The following is a 22483-nucleotide window of genomic DNA, read 5'->3' as shown; positions in this document are numbered from 1 at the left end:
CCCAGGGCAGGGTCCCTGTACTGGTACCACTGCAGCCCATGCCGTGACAGGCAAGCGGACCAGATAACAACTCTCTCCCTCTGAAGACGACCAACGCTTACTAAACACAAAGTGTCCAAGATAATTCAAAACAAGACCTCTAGCTACCTACAGCGTCCAACCGGTTCCTCAAGATCAACTTACAGACATGAGAAACAAGTCTGTGGCTTCATGGTGTTCCAGCAAACACCACTAAGGCTATTAAGCTGCAGCAATCCAAGTGTGCAAGGTTAACTCCTGCTCTATCACAAGACTTCCCAGGACTGAATCCAACCTGGTAACTCATCCCTTCCTCTGACTGTCAGCCAGTCAGCACATCTGAGCATCAAACAACAAGGCCTGAAAGAAAAGGAAGCTCCTACCGGTTCAACAATACTGAATTTCTTGCTTTCTTGCACCTCCTGGATCTGGTACACATACTCGAGGGAGGACTCAAAGAAATTGTGTCTCTCTTTGTCAACCTGAAGGTCAGCCTGGAAGAAAGAGTGAGAGGTGAAAAAAGAAAATACACCACATCTAGCTTGACAATATTTGACTAGCATTTGTCTGTCAGCCCATAAATCGTTCTGTCCTCACTTAAGAAAAAGCCGGCCAAAGGTTTCCAGCCCATGTTTTGAACACTTTGCACAGAACCAGAAGACTGGAACACTGACCATTCATCTCAGGTCTGCCCTTTTCTGTCTCCCTTTCATTTATGGATCCAGAACCTCACCCCATTCTGTAAGGAGAAGGCTTTCCTGAAGTGTATTTGTTATTTTAGCATAAGCTCCTCCTCCACCTGTAGCCCTGCACCAGTGAAGACAGGGCCACTGTCACAATCCTCTTGCCTGACGCCAGTTGTGACCTGAAACCAGCAATTCCAGAGCTGCAGCACCAGGTAGGACAACATGGCACGCCGCGATACCACCGCTTATGCAAATTTTGCCTTGCAAAGATGCTTGTAGGGTGATCTGACAACTGGTTTGACAGATTTGATTTGATCCAGCTACTCTGATGTGGGCTGGAACAGCTGGGGCTTTCCTTTCTTGTTGCAACATGTTTGGCAGCAGCATCAGCTGAAGGGGCATCTCCCCTCCTCTGCCTGCTGCTCACTGCCACCGTGGGCCTGCTGCCACAACCACCCCTGCAAACACCAGGAGCTAGGCAGGAAACTACGCTGGCAAAAATAATATTAACCAGCTATTTTTCAGCCAGATCAGTTCCCCAAGCCAGGTGGAAGAGCAGCCAATCCCCAGCTGTGCCACTATAACTGGTCACTGTCCTACACTATGAGGGGGAGAACAAGCGATGACAATGCATCAAGCCACTACTACCGTTCAACTCAATAAGGAGAACTATGATCTCGATTTCCCTGATCTCACCCAGAGAATCTAGGCTTTAGGCAGATTTAATTGCTTATCAATTTCAACTGGTTATTGAAAGGGATGATTCCCCCCCGCTTTTTTAAGATCCAGCATAGCTGGTGGTGTTGCTTCTGGACCCAACTCTGAAGAAAACTCCATACACACCTCCTGTAATTGGGATTCCTTCTTTTTGGAAGACAAATGCAAATGGCGATCCAGCATAGAATAAAACTTCTCACCATCCTTCTCAAACTTTTTCTTTCTTTCCTGTAGATGCCAGAGTTGAAGCAGAACCAGTTACTGGCATTTTCCAGATAAGAACATGCAACAATGCCAAGATCTTTTGTGCAATTCAGTACTCCCATGGAAAAATTCTGGTCGACCCAACAAGAACAGGAGGCCACTTACCATTTGCTCTGCTTTCACAGTCCGTTGCCTACACTGGGTTTAGTTACACCTCAAGACCAAGCTCTGGCAATACTTTGTGGCACAGGCACTTGAAGTATTTTGTCATGTTAGCATTGTGGCAAAAGCCTCACCAACGAGGTATTGTTCCCCCTCTCAATCTCTTCAATATCAAGTAAATTTGAGACATCAAAAACCTGTTCACCATTTTCTAATGTGCTGTTCACATAGTTCAGAAACAACTGGGCAAATACATTAATGTCAAAGACATGTCCAAGATAAGAAAAGATCTGTTAGGAGCTTGGCAATTTTGTGTTTTGAAGCTTTTATCGTGTGTTTCTGAGAAGTATCAGAACGAAAGCAGAAGACTGGAAGGGGCGATACGTGGGAGGGAAGTCATCAACTCTTTATTAGCAGTGGTGGAAAGAGAGATCACAAACCTTGCAGTCCAAACTTACACAAGTTTTACTGCATAGCACCCAGCTGAAATACGGCCCAGGGGAACGCTGCCTCAAACACAGCTGTTTTACAATGCACAATGTGAAGACTTTACCTCTTGGAGGTCCCCTGCATATGGTCTGGTTCTTACTGACCTATTGTACATCTCAAACATGCCTACCACAGGCAGGCAAACACAAAGTGTGGACTGATTTGTTAAGAAAAAAAAGACTTTGTGAAGGCACCACTACAACAAAGAGTTGTTTGCACTGGCAAACCTGAAAGGGTAAATGTCTAGAAGAAGAGCAAAAAGAGACATTTAAGAACAAAACCCAGGGAGAACACAGGGAGGAGCTAAGCTGAGGACCAGGCAGTTTGCTTATGCCTTACAATGACTGTGAAACAACAGAGGACTGTGGCAATCAATAAACAACCGCAAGTAGAAGCCAGGTTGACAAATACCCACATCAGATGGAGCCATCAGTGATTGCTGAGAGGCAGTTAAATTGCTAAAATAAGGAAATGCCAGCCTGGCAGCTGCCTCAATGCCAGGTCCAAGCAGCTGAGGACTAGTGTATACATACCAGAGGGTATGTATAGGATGCCCAAATCCTCTGCCTAGCTTTTGAAAGCTCAAGAAAGTGGAAAGCAGAGTTAGGAAATGCCAGCCTCCTGTGGAATTACTGGTATCTTTCAACAATTATCTCCCAAAAGCCCTGAAATGCTATTCTCTTGCCCCCATTCAGAAGTTCACAAATACACAAACACACACCAATGCCACCACAAAATAGAGGGGCTATTAGTTATTTTCCTCATGAATTCAGCAGTGACCACAAAGTTTGAAGCTGCATTTCCTAAATAAAGTCCTTTCTCTCTCTTTAGTCAGTTCTCCTGACATGAAGTTTTGCTTCCCCATTCCACTTGCATGGACTATTCAGTCTGTCTAATGGGACGTCCTACACAGCAGGACACCTGGGGGCTCCCAAAACCAGTGCTACGGCACAGCAGTTAGCCCCGATCTAATGGTCTGCTTTCTTCTCAGCCCCTTGCTCACAGTGGCTACTGCCACATTGCCTCTGGATGAAGAAAGGTTATTTTCTGGTGGGCACACACAGGGAAACACTCGTAGGTTGTTTATGGGAGCACATGAAGCTTGCACAGCTCCCCATGTTACCCATCATGGGTAGCGTCTGTCAGATAAGGGCAAAGGCACTCACATTCAACAGCTAGGTCAGATCTACTAGCAATAGCCATCTCAGCCTTTGCTGGAGGAGCAGCTTGCCATCAGCACCCAGGCTCGTGTTGGTGGACACCAGTTCCTTAGAGGCACCTCAGACAAAGGGTGGACAAGCGTTACTGCCAGTTGTCTTCCTACAAAAAGGATTTCTCACCCCACAAGACAGTCCTGTTTCTCTAATCCCTCCACATTGCTATTGTGAAAGGACAATTACTATGGAAAAACGCAGAGGCACCAACTTGAATATCCCTGCTTATATTTAACTGTGTGGAGTAGGGCAAGCTTAGACCAGCAAACCTTTTTACCCCAGTAATTACGCCTACTGCCCTACAGAGACCCTGTAACTACAAGACCCCTGAAGTGAAGTGTATCTTCTGGTATCATCCTATGCAATATCAGGAATACTGTAACTCCATGTTAGCAAATTCGTGCCTCAGAATGAAAAGAGATGCGTAAAAAATCTAGAGGAGCAGAGAGTCCTCTAAGAGTGAAACCTAATTTAAGCAGCACTGCAGCTGTAAAGCCAATGCCAGGAAGAACTGTAAAAACAAAACACCACCCTCGTGACTAACACCCCTGATAAGTAAATCCAAACCCAGAGAAGGAAAAGCGTTTGCAAAGCAGCAATTACCATGTCTGTAAGGCCACACTTCTGGATTGTCTGTCTGTGCCATTAGATGCCATGTCTAACGCAGCCAGGAACCTAGGCTTGTTTTCATTTCTGTAACGAGGAGTCAGCAAACCCCAAGGCCGCAGAAGCACCAGTGAAACACAGCTGCACCAAGAGCACCAGCAGCCGATGCAGCGCTGTAGGTCTGCAGCTTACACCTCTGCTGTCCCATCTTCTTGCATCTCAGAGAGGATGGCCACACCAGCAGCAGGTCCCCAAAATCCCCCGGTGAAGGAAAGCTAGCTCCGAATCCAACCAACAAGAGCCCAGCTATCCCCATGGAGGTGGCAGGCAGAGGTGGTCTCAACACAGCAAGGGACAGTGCCAGCCCCGCTCCTTAGGGCACCAGGAGGTGAGCAGCTGAAGGGGCAGCAGCAGAAGGGCTGAAGCGTGCTCCTGTGCTTGAGGCACTGTTCCAGGCGTCCTGTCCTGCCTCTCCACGCCAGCGAGCAGTGCACATAGGGTGACTCAGTCATCCCCACCCCGGTGGAGTGGCCACGAGGGACGGCAGCCATGCTCCAGCCCAGAGCAGGGACCAACCTCTCCCACCCTTCGCCATCGCTCACAGGCTGGGCAGCTGCTCATCTGCCCCAGGAGCTGCGGGAAAGCGCAGGGCGAGGGAGCAGGGAGCCGCTGCCCACTGCAGCTTGCTGCTGCCCTGGCCAGGCACAGCAGAGCCTGCAGGCAGGGAAGCAGTGCCAGGCAGGGCAGGGGTACGTGCCTTTGGATGCGGCAGCCTGGGAGCGCACGGGTCCTGGCAAGAGGGCATCTCATCCCCAGGAGAGGTGATGTTGCTGTGGGTAGATGTGGTGCCCGTGCAGACAGTCACAGGACCACAAACCCATGGGGGAGACCACAGGCTGCGGGTGGCCGTGGTGCCCGTGCAGATGGCTACAGCAATATGAGCCCATGGGGGGAGACCACGAGCTGTGGGTGGCCACGGTGCCTGTGCAGACGGCCACAAGAACACAAGCCTGCAGCCACAGGGAGACCACGAACGGCAACCCATGCAGCAGCTCTGCCACCTGCTCACGTGGGCATTTTCCTGCAGGAAGTCATGGCCCGTCCTACGGCAGAGGGTCACCTCTGCAGTGGAAAAGATAGGTGAAAAGAAACAAAAAGCCTGGGGGAGCAACAGAAGAGCTTTTTCTGCAGCAGGAGCTTGGAGGCCAGACAAAACTCCTTCAGGGAGTGCCTCCTCCTCTGCCAGAGCCCGTGGGCTGGCAGGAGCACACAGCCACGCTGGGGGTGTGGAATGCCAAGCTCTCCCCGGGGATTGAGGGGATCGGGAATGACGGACGAGATGGACACCAGCGTGCGGAGCACAGCTCGCTCCTGCAGGAGAACTGCTGCTGTGCGGAAAGGAGCACAGCGCAGAACAGCATTTTTGGCCACTAAAAGGGGGCTTGCCAATCGTTTCCCTCTGGCTAATTAACATATAACTGAAAAGCAGAAGGAGGATGAACTACAAATCCCTCCCAATTGTCAAGCCAAGGCTTCTAACAGCTTGTTGGCTGCTGAACAGAGCAAGCCAAGACAAAAAACAACACAAAAAAAACCCACCCAGACTGAAGCACAATCTGGAAAGATGAACGCAAATTAGTTCCTCATGAATATTCAGCAAACGACAGCATTACCTTCCTATTAAGATTTGCCAAGACCAAGAAGCCACCCAAGTTTCATTTATTTGCTCACCAAGAGAAACAGCTGATTTCACCTGAATGCAGGCAGTCGCGCAGCAGTGGAAGAGGGTGCTTTTCGAAAGCTTCACTCTCTAAGCTTCAGCAGATGCTGCTTTAACCAGAAATTAACAGAATTCCTCAAAAAAGCCCAGGCCACCCCGTCCAGTGGTCGATCCACCAGTGGCTTTGGCTAGCTCCACATGCAGGGGATCCTGCCCTGCACACTGGCTGCCACTGCCAGGGGTGGAGCAAAGCCGAAGCCCCCCAGCAGCCGCTCAGTTCCAGCCTGAGTGAGAGATGGAGCAGCTGAGGACTAGGGGGAGAGAGGGGCAAACAGACTTGCCAAAACTCTCCCTTAGCCATTAGTTGCTAATTAGGATCCTCTGAAATTCCCATCCTACAAGAGGCAGAGTGAGCTGCAAGCGAGGAGCCCAGCTCACATGGCTACTTCTCTTCTTCTTAAAGAAAAACAAAACAAAACAAAATGAAACACACTTTGCCTGCCTGGAGCCTCTACCCTTGAACACACCTGCAGGGATTCGGGACGATCAGCACCTGGCAGGACATGCAGCCAGCCATGAATGGGAGATGGGTATGCAGCCGACGCCGGGTGCTCCTGGGCTCCCCCCTGCCTGCCCCTGCCCACACATCCCCATCCCTGCCGCCTCCTCAGAGCAAAGCTGCAACACGGCTCTGAGCAGAGCCTGGGAAACACTGGAAGTTGAAAGCCTGTAAATATTAAATGGATCTGCTCCTGCTGCATTTCCTGCCACAGTATGTCCCATTTTGATGAAGGCAACAATAATCCTGCTGAAATCACAGCAGAGCTACTGCACTCACAACATGGACGACCAGTAATGAACACAAACGGTGATGTGCTCACCATCACTTGATAAAGAAGACAGCACTGAATAAACTCAAACCCCCAAAGAGTTTGGGGAAATAGCAAGCTGTTGCTGGAGAGGAGGCGAAGGCGCAAGATGGGTGGCAGGTTCTCCTTCAGCTTGCAGCCTCATTGGCAAATGGCGGAGGGAAGAAATGGGAAAAAGAGAAATACATTCAAATGGAAAAAAATACTTCATGCCTGGCTTTGACTTTTATGATGCATCAGCAGCTAATAGAAAAAAAGACAATTTCTAAAAAGTAAAATGCTGTTGAAGGATGTAGAAAGAGCATTTCTATAAAACCACTCAGCTTAACCTGGTCTTTTCCCTTCACCCACTGTGTTCTCTCAAATGCTCCTTAGATCTTGCTCCCACAGAGATGAAAGCAAGTAGAAGTCACTGTCCTCCCTTTCTTTTAAAATTATTATGAATGAAATATTAATATCAGAATTAACTAAGTGCTTTTAGGAATACATGTTATCTCCTATGTAAGGACTTTTTGAAAAACACTGCATTTATTCAGCATCCCAGAGCATAGTAAACATTCCTCTCGCAGCTTACAATGAGTCCAAACAAGTTTTTCCCGTCGGACTTTTTTGTTTTGCTTTGTGTTTTCATTTTTGTTTTGGGTTGGTTTTTTTTTGTTTTTTTTTTTAAAAATAAGCTGTCTCCTTCCAAGTGGAATTGGAATGAAACTTTTTCTATTCAAATCCTCCTAAACTTAATGACTGCAGCAAGGCTCTCAACGAAAGTACACCAACCCCAGAACAGAGCTCGCCCACAGCGTGTGAGCTGAAAGCCAAGGGCTTTGCTGGGAGGCTGCTGGCAGGGAGGGAGGGACAGGCACCCTCTGCAGCAGCACCCTGGGGCTCAGCCCCAGCCCCGTCGCACCAAGGGGGTCTGTCCTGCGAGAGGGTAAGGAGGGGCTTTCCTCGGGCTGTTGCAGAGCTGCATCAGCTGCAGAACACATGCATTACTCTTCCACACAGCTCTGTGGACCAAGAGGAACATGCGCTAAGTAACACCGTGCTCATTCGGGGCTTCAGGCCACCACCAGTCCTACCATCCTGCTTCGCATTCCCATTGTGGTGAACACATCCCTCTAATTACTCCTTCCCCTGCTAATCAAGAACTCCACCACCCCACATGCTACTCTGCTTGCTTTCAAACCTCAGTCAGGCACGGCTTCACCAGGCACACCTGGCACTCAGACAGCTTCTGCCAGAGATGGCACATGGCACAAAACCCACCAAGTTCATAGCCTGTGTGGACTGAGCACACAGTCTAGCCTCCATGAATATCATCTAATGTGAAATGAAAAAACAGACCACTCCCTTAAGCACTCTCTCCCTTAAGCAATGCCTGCGCCTCCCTGGTACCATCCATGCCCTTCCTAGTGCTCGCAGCAGTCTTGACTATGCTGGTTTTGTGAGCTTTACACCCTCACCAAATCAGTGCTGCACCCCCAGCCATGAACTCCCACCGGCTCTTTAGCCTTCGAGCAGAGTAAGGTGCCAGGGCCAGGGCTGAGAAATGGGTCAGCTCAGGGGATCCCAGATCCTCTGCTTTTATTCTTGATGTTTACACATACAAACATTTACCAATAAGTCACTGGAAGAGCAACGATCCCACAGGTCTGCAGCTAGCAGGGAAGGTGGCTGGAGGGGGCAGCTGCGGCAGGTCCTAGTGACACCCTGGGGGCTCCCCTGTGTGGGAGCACACCATCTGACTGAGGAGACTCCATTCATCCCTGGGAAAACGGGTTAATGCAGACTCAGATGTCTTAGTCAGACTGACTGGCTGCTCTCCAGCCAGAGTCATCACAAAGACCCAATTCAAAGGCTCTTCCTATCTGGCTTCAGCATCTTGCAAAGAGAACAGAAAACATCTCACAGAAGGCTACTCTGCCAAAATATGGGAAACGAAGCAGAGGGCACAAATTCTCTGTGTCATGTCTCCGGTCTGCTCCACAGCCTGGCCCCGGCCTCTCTCCCCCTGGTGTAAATCAGGAAGGATCTACTCGGGTGATGCCTGTCAGTGGAGGCACAGCAGAAATGGAGAGGGACCCCTTGCTGACAGAGCACCATTGTGAGGAGTCCTCATTTGTATTTCACGCCTTCTGCTGAGCGATGTGAATGACCCAGAGGAGCTCTGCAGGCTGGCGAGTGAAGGAAGGCTTTGTGCCCGAGGCGATACCCAGAGAACGCAGCCCAGTGGGACGCAGGCCAGTGGTGTAGCACAGGCTCCTGTCAGGAAAGCAATGGAGATGAGGGCAAGGGTCTGGAGGAGGCTGGGGCTCCCTCTGAAACTCGCACCCACTCAAGGCTGCAGGGCGGTGTTGGAGAAAGCGTTACCCCCCTGTGCATCCCCTGTCAGCGTGGGTGCACCTGCAAATGCAGCAGGGTGCAAAGCACTCCCCTGCAAGCTTCTGCGTGCGAGGACTTCTGCCGAGCCACGGCAGAGCCCTCTTCTCACCGAGGTGCCCCCGAAACCTTTGCAGTTCGTGTTCCTCATAGGAAACAAAAAACAAAGCCAAACCACACAGACCTCCAAGCCACTTGCAACGAAACCCTACTCTCCGCCACCTCTCTTAACTGCTTCTGAACCGCATCCCGCCACGGTCACTGCCCGACACCTCCACCCAGAGCACCCTGCCCCGTCAGCAAGGACTGAGGAAGGGCTGTAAGCTGCCAGGTGAACCTGTGTCAATGCATGGAGCCCCCCGCTGCCGGGGCTACAGCACCAACTGTGCCGAGACACATGCCTGCTAGCCGGGCACCAGCCAGCTCCAGAGCAGGAGGCAGGGTAGGTGAGCTGCAGGTGGGGAGGTGGCACAGCTCTTGGAGCAGAGCGCGCTCCGGGCTGTAGACAAAGTAATCCTTACACACCTTAAGGGCTACCTGAGAAGAAAACAACCTGAAGGACACTTTAATGCTGTCACCTTAACATTTGCAGACCGTTGCCCTCTTGACTTAAGTGTTCCATAAACACAGAGGAGAAAATAAAACTTGACCTTGTCCCCATGACTCTCTTCTAAATATGTGCTGGCCCTATTGGTAATGCAGACAGATAAATCAGGAGGGAGTTTTCTCTCAGCCCTGGGCATGTCCATGTGCTCATAACACAAAGGCCTGCTGCAAAACCCACTGTTGAGGAGGCTTTCCCCCTGCGCCTGGCGGGGAAGCGCAGGCAGCTTCGCCAGCGCGAGACCGACAGCCATGGCTGCCACCTTCACCATGCTCACGCTCCTGCGGCTTCTCAGAGAGGTGTTCTACACACACAGTTGTGCAGGGGGATTCTGAAGGGCAGGATGGTGATCAAGTATCTTTTCTCAAATCCTGTATTTATTAAACGTCAAAGACTCCAGATGGGCTGGGCTGAATCCAAGCCCCAAGTGTTCTCCAAAACATCTCCATTTCTGAGCTGGTTCAGAGCCAGCCCCATTTCAAGCTGCCGCCGAGTAATGTGGAACCAGGACTTCTTGATAGCAGACAAGGGAAAAATAATCTTTTCTGCTCAACATGTGCAGGATTTGCTTTTTATAGTTTGTTTCTTTAAAAGTTTGGTCCATCTGAAAGACTCATTAGGTGCTTTATTTAAATATTTCATAACAAAAGCCCTATGACTATAATCAAATTCTGACTGCCAGCCTCTGCTGCACTCTCTCCCTCCTGCTCCAACACACGCTTATCTGAAGAAAGTATTTTATTCTCAACAGCACTGAATGAACAAAGGGGAGAAGAGAGAAAGAAGCAAGGAGTATCTCCTGATCACCAGTCGAAACAAGCACTCCTTGCTCAGGACGGAGACAGTGCTGGAATTTGGCCAGAAGGGAACCCAAAGAATTCAGGAAAAGGTTTTGGAGCCTCTTATGATTGAAAAATCAGACTAAAAGTCACAGCACAGACTCTCTCACACCAGCAGCTGAAAGCCAGCATTAAATGGGGAAGTTTCTGAAAGCATGAAGTTGAAACATAGTACAGTTGTCTACTTTTTAAAATTAACAACAAAAAAAACAGGAGGAAAAAAACTGAATTCAAACATAGTAATAGAAAACAAATCTCTTTAAATTTAAAACAAACAAACAAACAAGCCTTACCTTGGTGAACCCTATTTGCTCCTTCCGGAAGTTTTCCAAAGGTTTGATCAGCAAATCACTAGCATTCTGTACCTACAGCACAAAGAAAGAAACAGTTTAATTACAGGACACAGATTAATTTTCTCTTAAATAGAGGCTGAACAGGGCTAGAAGCCAAGAACTCTTAGATTTTAATGTCTCTGACTGCAAACTTGTTCTCTGTCTGTAGCTAAGTCACTTAACCCATCTGTACCCACTTTTCCCCATCTGTAATACACGGAAAGCCCCAATCATGGCACACGAGGCTTCAGGGACATCCTGTAGATGACAGCTGGGTTTTCTCCAGCCTGCCACCTTCCCTGCACAGCTGCGCGCTGAGCCATTGCCCTCTGCCTAAAACGCTGCGTTACTCCCATCAAACCCCAGGCACCAGCCTGCCAGAGCAGCAGCCCTCTGGGACACCAGTTCCCCTGCGGTCCTGTCTGTGCCAAGGCAGGCTTTGCTCCTGCTGGCCTCTCCAACCTCAGAATAAAGCTGAGACAGACCCTCACAGGCCTACTTTCACTGCACAGACCCAGCTGCCTGGCTCAGTCCTGCGCTGTGTCGCTGGCACACTGGAGGGAGCGAGCCCCAGGGAAGCACAGCATGCGTGGTCCCTGTGCCACAGGCTGCGCTAAGGCAGGACAATCCCATCAGTGGCAGCACCTGCCACCCATCCTGTTTTAAGAGAACTGCTGTCCCTGTTGGACATGGGAAGGGCTGAGAGAACTGATGTTCAAAGTATGCTGGCTGCTGGGTGAGCCCTCACTAGAAGCAGCCCCAGGAGGCAAGGCTGTTTGTTTATCTCTCCGAGAAGCACAAATCGGAACCATATATATTCTCAAAGCACACTAGAGACTGCTACTTACTTGTCAGCTCAGCTGGGTCCCTGCCTGCAGTGAGCTGCCCTGCCTGCTCTAATGGGAGGGAAGGGAGCAGAGAAGACGTGCTGCTGCAGCTGCTTCCCCTCTGCCACTGCTGCCAGCTCCTCTGCTCCAGACAACCCAGCCGCACTCCCTATTGCCGCCCAGGCACGCCGCTGCACTAGCCCTGCTTTCCACGACAGCACCCGCTCTTGTCTTTAATGCGAAGCTGTGATGAGTAAGATCCCAGAGGCAGGGACGTGTCAAGTCGCTAGCATCTCCTGGTGAAAGCAGCAGATGCTCATGCTGGTAAGCGCGCTGTCAGAAAGCGGCTGCCTCAGTCCTGAAACGAGCTGTTTTCCAAAGCTAAACAACCCATAACAGCTCAGCAAGGCCACGATGGGCAGGAGCTGCTTCTCAGAGAAGGCATGATGAAGGCCCCAAGCTCACAAGAGCAGAAGGCAGGGCTGGGGCAGGCTGGGGCTGGCTCCCTGCCGTGGCTTTCTCATGGTCTGGCATTTCTCACCACAGACAGCACTGGGCTTGATGGCTCTAACAACACGGCTCTCAAATAAATGACGGACTTTCCTTTTCCTGAGATCCAGCCAAAAGAGGAATGACAGCAGGTTGTCTGTCACAGTGAGAGAATAACAGCTAGGGGAAAAGGAGAGTCTGCTCGTGTCTCTTCCAGTCCTGTCAGTGTCTGAAAGAGGCTTTCCTGGGACATGCTCTGCGCTCCCTCTCCATGAATCCACAGGCAAACTCACCCCAGTTTGTATCACTGGCTCCAGCTCCACCCTGGCACTGGGACACAACCTGCCATCTCTTCCCATCCCCACTTCTACTGTGACAGGCTCTCTCCCGAGCTCCAGAGAAGGGAGAGACGAAGAGAAGGGGATACAACACTACACTGCCACAGCCCTTTCAGGTAATTTAAAGCTGATCAACTTGGTGAGAGTATGAAACCTTCTGAGTGAGCTACTGTAAAGGACTGCTCCTACAAGTGGAGGGCAAAAAAAAGATTTCTTAGAAAAGTTGGACAGCATCCCTAAAAGCATCCATGACCCCTGAAATGACCCCTTCCACCCACTTACCCACTGCTAAAGGAGCCATTGTACCTGGGATGTCATTAATAAATATCTTGCTGCTTTCCTCCAGCCTCTTACTATTTTCTTCCTGCTCCCTGCCTGCCTGCAGACCCGCAGAGACGACGGTGGCGTCCCGCCGGCGCAGCCACCCCTGCGGCGCTGGCCCGGACAGCAGCCTGGCACGAGCTCTCACTGCTGCACGAGGCAGAGGAAAGCAGAGCCAAGCAGCACATTCCTGGCATGCTGTAAAAGCTCTCTACTGAGCCTAACCTTCGTGTTTTTCCTGGAATTAGGAGTGAAACGGGAAGCCAACATTCGCTCTGGAGGAGCTCTGGAGAGGCAGAGGGCACAACGCAGTGGGAGACAGAAGGCAGCACATTGCCTTGCGGGAGCTGTGCTGGCAAGGGCAGGGGCACAGAGGGACCTGCATTCTTGCAGCTGGCAAAAACAAAGCTAAAAATACATCTTGCTTCTTATCCTTCAACACTTTTGTTTCACCACAAAACCAGCTTGTTACCACCTCAGACACCCCTGGCTCTGCAAAACAAACCTGCTGCAGATTGCAGGATCCTGGGGCTCCATGACTGCCTGGCATGCAGGAGAAGTTTTGGACACTGTGTGGGACAACCTCTCCCCCTCCCCGCCCAGCACCTTCCCTTTGCTGCTCAGGGCCCACAGCGATGGCACCATGGACCAGGCGTAGTACAAAGCGCAACATTCCCAGTGGTCCCAGCTTCCCTCCTGCGGGAAGCTTCACACCAAGGTACATGGTGCTGTTTGGCCATAATTTAGCCTTTAAACTTTGCAATGAGGCAGTAATTACCAGAGCACAGTTCAGATCACCTTACCATCATGGACCTCTCCAGCTCTACCTCATGGAGCAGCTCTGCAAACTCCTTAAAGGACTCAGCTGTAAAGCAAAGAAGAGACTAGTCAGTGGAGCCGGGACGTGGCACTGGAGCATGGGGTACCTGAGTCTGGCTGCAGCCCCAGCATCACCGTCTAAAGGCTTGCCAAAAAACAGGGAGGAGGTGGCCCCTTTGGGCAAAAACTGAGTGAGGCAAGTCCATTGCTAAAGGCTGGCCACGAGGGGTATTTATTTACGCACACGCACTGGAAAGGAGGGCCTCGTGCCTGCAGCAACGAGGGACATAACGCCCTGGGAAGGGAAGACCACGTAAAATAGCTTTCATTAGGAATTGTACTACAAAGCCGGTAAGGCAGGCAGCAGGGAAGGGGCAGCCACTGGCACCAAGGACCGCATCGGGATGGGGCTGCAGGCAGGACCAGGCTGCCCGTCCTGCCTGGACGGCTGCCGGCAGCACCAGAACAGGCCCAGCACCTCTGCCTGAGCTGGGAAGAGTTGCAGGTGCTTAGAGCCAAGACAAGTCTGTAAAATGAAAACAGCCTGGAATGACAAAGATTACGTTCAGCAACAAGAAGCACAAAGTCCGTGTACCTGTGGAGGAAAAGCAGCAGGTGTAGAAACAGTCACAGACATTGACACCACTCCCCATACCGTTAAACAAAAAGATCTCATTGATCAGCACTTTTCTTGGAGTCTAGCTGCAACAGAAATATGAAACCTTTCCTTTAACAAACTGAAACAAGGTTTATTTAGCCTGGGGAAAAAAAGAGACTAGGTAGGAGTAGTTGACTCTCCCCATACCAACAGCATTATCACCAAGTCGGAACACTCAGCCCTTCTCTCTGCTCACCAAAGCAGAACACAGAAGGGGCTGAACTTGTAGCAGGGGAGAAAACCTGTCTCACCAGAAGAGCACTCATAGCACCGAAATGAGGAGCACTGCCAAAGTGTCGGTTCTGCAGGAGGCTGTAAGGCAAGGCTGGGCAAACATCTGCCTACGCATATAGCGTGGCTGTGCGCTGAACGCCTGTGGGGAATAATCTGATTGCCCCAGTGTCCCTGGGAACTACCTGGGAGTTAGCTGGGGAAGGTTCCCACAGTGCCACTCATCACCTTCCAGCTGCCGGGAGCAGTGCTGGGGACAGGTCCGGCAGGCCTTGCACTCACCCTTCCATTGCCGTATGTAAAGCACAGAATGGCTTGCTTTGTAAAACCTACAGGAGTCCTTGTGCTTGCAGTTCACACGGCAGCACTTGACCACTGCTGAGCAATTTAAAGGCTGAGAATGAACCAAGAATGTCAGAAGCGCCTGGCTGACACCGGAGCTCTTGAGTAGGGCAGCATCCAGAGCTCTGGCACGCCCGGCTTGACATGGCTAACGCACAAGGGAACAAATAAGGTGTATCGCAAGGCTGATACAGCAATAGCTCATCCCACAGATAAGGGGAGACGATGCATTTGTGCTCTATCTGCAAGCTGAGGGCCCTCCCCCCCCCATCCACAGGGGGTACCTTAGGGGAAGTACCTGTCTTTCTGCTAAACCAGCTGTAACGCTGCTGCACAACCAGAGAGTACAAACTCCTAGCGTTAAAGAGGATTCACTCTGCAGTTGCTGAGACAGACACAAAAAGGAAAAACCACAGCCTCGTGACACAGTCCCTCAGCTGGCATCATCAAAACATAACCTTCTTGATGAGTCAGTAACTTCTGAGTTCTCTTCCAGAGCGAGGGCTTCAGAGCCCAGCACATGCAATGTCCTAATAGTTTATTACGCTCAACCACAGGGCCGACACGCTGACTTTCACTGTGGTTACTCAGGATGATGTGAAACCTGAAGTGCGCACAGACACCGGGAACCTGAGCCAGGACAGGACTTATCACGGGGAGAAAGAGAATCCAGCCCTGAACTTACAGGGAAAATGTCAGTGTCTAAAATTTTCACTAGATGTTTTTTCTTCTTGCTCTACAGGAAGAGTCCAGGCACACATTTCCTGGCTGCAGTCGCAGAGCAACCCACCGAATTTGTCCTTGCACCACAAACATGTGGCTCAGGCTACACGCTGTTGCCAGACCAGCAGTGTCCAGGAGCACCAGGGTGAAACCCATGCTACTGGCCCGGGTCAACGCTTGAAAACCCTTGCAGAGCAGAGCAGAGCAGGGAGGCTGCCTGCAACCGCTGCCTGCCAAGCCACACCTGGGAACTGCCTGGGAGTGACTCAGCTGGCCGAGGCCAGAATCATGCCAGGAACATCGGCTGCTTAAAAACAGAGGATTTCAGGTTCCTGTGCCTGGGAGGGAGGAACACGCTGTCTGATTTCATTGCTCTGATCATCTTTGAAGGAGCTGCTGATTCAGGTCCCACACGGGTGACCGGTGGAGGGACTGCAGCTGCTTTGTAATGCAGGTGCATCTGTAACTATCAACATCCCTGGGGGAAAGCGCTGCTCACAACAGAGAACATCAACCCAGTATCTGTGTCCTGACTCACACTTGCAGTGTTCAAAGCCACCACCTGACATGCAGGGGTGTCAGCCTACTGTCTGCCTACATAAAAATAAAGAAGTGTACCATTAGTTATATTTACAGATCAAACACATTCCCTGAAGTACGATAAGAAGTGCTTGTGAATGTTTTGATTCATTCCCATATCCTGCAGATCAAATGAGCTCCTACACTCCCACGCAGAATTCTGGCACCCTTGCAGGAGATGGAAGCTGCTACAGAGATGTCAACACCCTGCTGCTGTTTCAGGAATAAGGGAGCCTTGCAAAGTGGCTCAGCCCCAGCAGGCCTTGCAGGGTTTGATGTAGGAGGAGGAACACAGCACAGGCTTTTTCATAGGGGAAACCAGGGACCTCTTCTTGAAAAAGCAAAACAAATATTCCCCAACAAAAACAGAAGTAGGGAAATGCACTCATTTCACCATGGAGTGTTCTACATGTGCTGTGATTTCTTCTTGCTCCCCTCCACCCACGATCCCCCATTCAACCTCTGCCATTTCCAGCAGTCTTCCTCACCCACTGAGCACCGTGGTTCCGCTGCACCAGCTCACTGCAGCCCTGCCGCACCGGCTCACCACTGGCGGGCTTTGCTCCCCTCCCGCAACCAGTGCATGGAGGCAGGCAGAGAGGCAACGCAGGAGCACGGGACATCGGAGTTTTGTCCCTTCCAGCCGAGACAAGGGACGCCCCTTTCCTTGGGCGGCTGTTTGCTTCAGATACCTCTGCTCCCAGGAGGGGCATTTATAGGGCAACGTTTTCCCCTCCCTTACTCAAATGTGTTTGGAAATTTAGCACCTCTGCTGCCATTAGATTTGTAGGCTGACTCATTTCCAGTGGATTTCACCTAGAGACTTTCCATAAAGGAAATCAGATTTTGAAGGGCAAGCTGCAATCTGCTTTAAATTGCTTTAAATAAAACAACCCAAAGAACAGGCTTTACTTCCTTCCCCTTTCAGCAATGGCCAAGAAACCTGACATCAGCAATGTTACACTTGCAGCCACTCTTCCAACAGCCTGACAAAATTTTTTTGTTGTTGTTCTTTTTTCCTGTCTTCAGCCCCCAGGAGCAGCCTGGCTAATGCCCTGTGCCCCCCACCACGGGCAGCCCCATCCCTTCAGCCCAGGCAGGTGCCCCCAGGGTTTTGTCCCATGGGCCAGGGTCAGACCCTCAGGGGCTGGAAGATCTTCTGTCACCCCTCCTGCTGGCTGCCACCCCTGCCACCACCACAGCACCCACACCCCTGCACTGGCATTCAACAGCGCTAGCTAAGCCAAGAGCAGGATTAATTTGAAAAGCACTGGGTTTAGGGCATTTAGGCCATTCGGTTTAGCTCCCTGGATGCAGCTGGCAGCTGTGTAACCTGCACATTTGCACTGGGCTGGCAGGGACGTAAAATAGCTTCAGGATTGCTAATCCTGACACAGATGTGCAGGCAGTAGTAGGACACCCGTGCCACAGGCTCTCCTGCTGCGAAGGCAGAGACTAGTGATTATTTTCCATACAACAACTCATCCAGCAATTCACTCTTCCCAGAAGTTTGCAGCCTGGTCCCTTTTTCAAGGCAGCGTGGGCCAGCTTTGTTTTTGTAAGGCGTTTTCAGCGGAGCAAAGGCAGCTTTAGGAGCAGCGCCCACCTGGATCAGGAGATGTGGCCAACGCTCAACACAACGCATGCTCCCACTCCAACTGTGGCCCTGGGAAGCGGGACTTGCTGGGAGGCCAGCATCGCGCCACTGTCCTCACCAGTGCCTGGCAGCATGGAGCAGGGCTGGAGCCGTGGAAAACCGAGCAAATTATCCGCTGAATTGGGAATGTGAAACTCTACCCGTGAAAGTTCAACTTTGTAAAATACGCCATGGAATAGCTGACTGGCATCTGAGGAACCAGCCTCCTGATGCTGTTTAAAAAACATCAGCACCTAATTCCTAGAGAAGAAGAGACTTTCTCAGTTACTGAAAGTTTGCATCAAGAAGAAAACTTACCAATATTAATCTCATCATCCGTTAGTGTGTCACCAATAAAGTCGAACTGAAAGGACTGCAAAGTCTGGGAGAATTTCTGTACTGCCGATGAGTAACCTGGAAAAGGACAGAGGAATAAGGTTGTATATTTTTGCAGTTGTTATACAGAAGTGGCAAGTCTTAGAAATTTAGCCTGAATGGAACAAAACTATAGTGAGGTGATTAGAAAAATCCACAGGCATCATGAATTTAAGCACTTCAGAAAATGTTGCAAAGTTAATAACCATTAGAGGCTGCAGAGAGCATTTGTTTTGTTTTGTTTTGTTTTTCTTTCTCAGTGTTGTTGAAAATGCTTCGGCAGTATTAATGGATGCACTGAATCATACAAGAGGCCGATCAATAGCCTCACATCCTGCTATGTACAGGAAGAGACACCAACACATTTCCCCTGCAGGAAAACATGCAGCTTCAAGTGCAGCATTCATCACCGCCAGAAGAACATTTTCAGGGAAGTAGATATCCCCAATGCCATGCATGCATCGGCATGGGTCCTCGGAGCATGGAGGCTGTCAGACAGGCTTATCACTGTTCAAAGGAATTTTTTCATTATATGGGAGAAAAATCTGTAGAGTCAGAAAATAAATGTGGGGAAAAAGATAGAACTCAAAATAACTGCCCCTCTTTAGGGGGTCACAGACACAAACAGGCCCTAAGAGAAGTACGACAGTGCTGCAGCTGAGTGCATTGAGCCGGAGGGCTCAAGCTGTGCTCGTCAGAGCGTCTGCAGATGGCCCTGGGACCCACTCCGGGTTCACTGGTGAAAAAACATTCAGTCTTGAAGCAAAGACACTTCCTGATGGTGGTTGGTAGCTCAGCCCAAATTATTTTTGGACTTTCCAGAGAAGTTTCTAGCCAAAAGGATCCTTTGTGTCTTTGCATCCTGTGCGGCTGCTTCACAGCTTCATCAGTGGCTCTGTTGTTGTGAAGGCGTCTGCTGACACTGGCAGAGGAGCTGCAGCCGGGATGGGACCCAACACCAAAATCACCGACCTAGTGACAACCGTGACAACCACAGGTAACACTTCACCGCAGGAGAAGCCAAGTCCTTCTCCCGCTGGCAGAGCACAAGAGGGAGGTGCAACAGATTTGACAGCCTCACATCAACCACATCTTCCTGCATAAAGTTACATGCTTTTGGAGGGGGGGGTTAGCCTTTCTCCAACAGCAAATACCTGAGATACAAACAGGCTGAACTTGCCTGACTTCAGGGAATAGGATGTAGACAATAAAACAAAGGCAAAGGAATAATTTTATACTTTGATTTACATTGCTATTTTCCCTAATTTTGGACTCCAGCTGTAGGCATGGTCCCAGGCTGGATTCCTTCCTGGGGGTGCACTGGAGATGGCGCTTTCTGAAATTCGGGAAGCTTCAAGTGTGGAAGATGTGACAGCACAGATGTTAACGTGCAGCCAGCTCACACACCCCTGCTTTGCCAAATCAGGGGAAAGATTGCTGTAACAGAGCAACTCTGTGTACAAGGGTGGGTTTTTTTGATTGTCTGTTTAAAAAAATAAGACATGCAAAATCACTTTTTGGCATCAGCTGTTAAAATCTGGGGGGAAATAACAGCCAAAAATGAGGTGTGAATTAGTGAGGAATTGTGTCTGGACAGTATAGGCTATCCCCTGCATTTCTAGCCTGAGGAAAATGGCAATCTGGGTATATTTTTGTTTGTTCTTGTCCATTGCAGACTCAGTGACATAAGAACTTATCACCACGGTGGCAAACATGGTGTTTTCTGAAACACTGCTATGAAGGGGAGAGAAAAATTGGATGACACTGAACTGGACGTTGGGAAAAAAGAATGAAGTGGCCGTGTGGGATCCCAGCAGGTCCCCAGACTGCTCTGCTTCTCCTGTCCCTAGGCTAGGAGCATCCTGGGGCCGCCCAGCCCTCCCCAAGCAACTGTGGCACACGGGGACAGCCAGGTCCCCAGCCCGGGGAGGAGCGTGGCCTCAAAGCGCAGACAGTCCCCGCTTTCCCCTCAAAAGCCTCGTTCAGCAGTTTCCTCCGATGGGTCAAACCTTTGCTCCTGAATGGGCAGATTCAGGCCTGAATGTTGCTATTTAACCACAGCTGCCGGGGGGCTGAGAGCGCGTAAATGGGTGAGCTCTAGCACAGAATGATGTCATTGATTTGATGGAAAACCTCAGCAAATAATTCACTCTCAGTCCCTGCAGCGTTCGTTTCAGGCCGGGGCCGGAGGCTCTCATTCAGTTGTCGCTCAGGGGAATCTTTGTCCCCCTGCAAACCCTTGTCATCTTCCCTGGATGCTGCTGATGGCTCCCACCCAGCCCCTCCTGGCTCCTTGACTACGTTTATTAGCAGGTGAACTTTGATCGCTCCATTTGAACACCCACCCCGACCCAGCGCCAGGTCCCTGAGCAGCCCTTCAGAAAGCCAGCAGCACCCGCGGTGGCTCATCGCATCCCACCCTCCCGCACGCCCGGCCAGCATCTGCCCGTCCCCTCCACGCGCGCTGGCTGGAGGGAAGGCGACGAGCCACCGGCCAGCTCCGTCTGCGTGCGTCCCGGTGAGCCAGGAGCACGGCTGCACACACAAATCCCACTCAGCGCTTGGCAGGGACGGAGGGTTTGCGTGCACCGTTTTTCCGTCGCATGTGTCAGCATGGCGTTTAGCCCCAGTGTCGGAGAAATGGTCCTTGGCGAGCTGCTTGCCTTTTGGTTTTCATAGAAACAGGGGGTAAGGCAATAGCAGAGAAGGGTTTGAAAAAGCCAAATGCAATATATTTTAACCAGAAAAAAAGAAACGGTATAGCTGATTTAAGTTACATTTTCCTTTCAAAACGTTGTCTGGCCTGAAAGTTTATTTGCCAATTGTATAGCTGAAGGAAAACCCGGTGGACGTGCTACAAACCACATCTCACATTAGCTTAACAGTGGGGAGGAAAAAAAAAAAAGAGAAAAAAAGAAAGTGCCCCTTAATTAGTCCAGTGCTGTTTGGTTTTGCTTGGGACAAGGAATTTTTTTTCATTTTGGGGAGCCATCCTCATCCTCAACTTCAGCAAAGTTGGGTGTAGGAAGCCCTGGCTGCAAGCAGTGACCATGTGCCTTCACCCCAATGCGCCAGCCCGCTGCTCAGAGCTAATGGCAGCTGAAGGCAGACAGCCATCCCCACTGTCCCACGCTGAGGTGACAGCCGCCGAGGACATCCCTGTGGTGGCTGGAGCCGCTGCCTGGCACCATGCGCAGACCCCACCATAGAAAAACAACTGTGGAAGATGTAGGGTTAGGAAAGGAGAGGACAAGCTGGAGGGAGAGCCAGTGCTGTGAACGCCTGGCGTGGATCCTGAGGAGCGTTTAATACAAACCAGACTCCTACAGACCAACGTGACTCATCCTCATACACGTACAGAGCCTTGGCTGAACACCGGCTTCTGACAAATCCTATATATACATGCAGGATGGACAGCAGCGGGTACCACTATGGTATTACAGATCTTACTATAATGATGGGGTGTTTATTGGGAAATTAACAGAGGGATGACTCTGGCAGCCGACCCCACCGCAGCAGTGCCTGCTGGCACCAGCCCCCGAGGGAACAGAAGATGCTCACACCCTGGGGGCTGTGTCCCTGCGGGGTCCGGCAGCCAGGACAGCACCAGGGCCCGATGCAGAGCATCGCCATGCGCTGCTCGGAGACACGCAGAGAGAAGTCACCCCTTCCCTCGGTGGCACGCGAGGGGTGGCATGGTGACACCAGGGGATGGGGCCGGGGGGCAGGGGAGAAAGGGATGAGCCACGGCCACAGGAAAACAGCTCGGCAGAAGGAAGGGGCCACCGTGGTCAGCAGCTGGAGCTGCGTGGAAAAGTGGGGCTACATCTTCATGCTGGGAGAGATAAGCCCATATTCTCCCTCGTTTTAACAGACACTCAGAAATCTTTTCCCTCCTGATACCAACACACAGCTATCAAACGCTCCTCACTTTGCACACCCGAAGCCTGGCAGGAGAGAGAGGGTGTGGGTGGGAGAGAGGGTCTGCCCTGCTCATACAGCACCAGGAGTGTGTGCAGAGAGCCGGACCACCGCTGAAGGAATAATGCTGTGCTTCCAAGCCAGGCATATCACTGCAAACAGCACACAAAGTCTCACCACCGCCCGGCAGCCCCAAAGGACCCTGCCTGCTCTTGGTACAGCTCAGCCCGTTTCCGTGGAAACACACCAAAATGAATTCGATCAGGAATCCTCTAGGACTCTTCCTTACAGCGTTCACTAAGTGATGCCAACTTTCACAATTTGCAGTCACAATAATTTACTCTTCTAGTAAAAATAAAGTCCCATCTCTGCACAGAACAACCCCAGC

At 50.8% G+C, this 22483-nt stretch overlaps 1 protein-coding gene across 5 annotated transcripts in view; it reads right to left on the bottom strand.

Annotated features, from left to right (window-relative positions):
* OPHN1 (oligophrenin 1) overlaps nucleotides 1-22483 on the bottom strand; it is a 76220-nt gene that overhangs the window by 36674 nt on the left and 17063 nt on the right. For all 5 annotated transcript variants that reach the window (XR_007509448.1, XR_007509447.1, XR_007509449.1 and 2 more), the window contains exons 2-6: nucleotides 18118-18213; nucleotides 13615-13676; nucleotides 10798-10869; nucleotides 1548-1649; nucleotides 402-512 (exon numbers count right to left, since the gene is read on the bottom strand). Coding sequence is in view for 2 of the 5 variants with exons in the window: in XM_049827752.1 (XP_049683709.1) it covers nucleotides 402-512; nucleotides 1548-1649; nucleotides 10798-10869; nucleotides 13615-13676; nucleotides 18118-18213 (443 nt within the window). In the remaining 3 variants the exon portion in view is untranslated. The remainder of the gene's footprint in view (nucleotides 1-401; nucleotides 513-1547; nucleotides 1650-10797; nucleotides 10870-13614; nucleotides 13677-18117; nucleotides 18214-22483) is intronic.

The sequence above is a fragment of the Accipiter gentilis genome, chromosome 24, assembly GCF_929443795.1.
Source record: "Accipiter gentilis chromosome 24, bAccGen1.1, whole genome shotgun sequence".
NCBI lineage: Eukaryota > Metazoa > Chordata > Aves > Accipitriformes > Accipitridae > Astur > Astur gentilis.
Note: the sequence above shows the minus strand (reverse complement) of the source record. Positions and strands in the feature narration are given on the sequence as shown.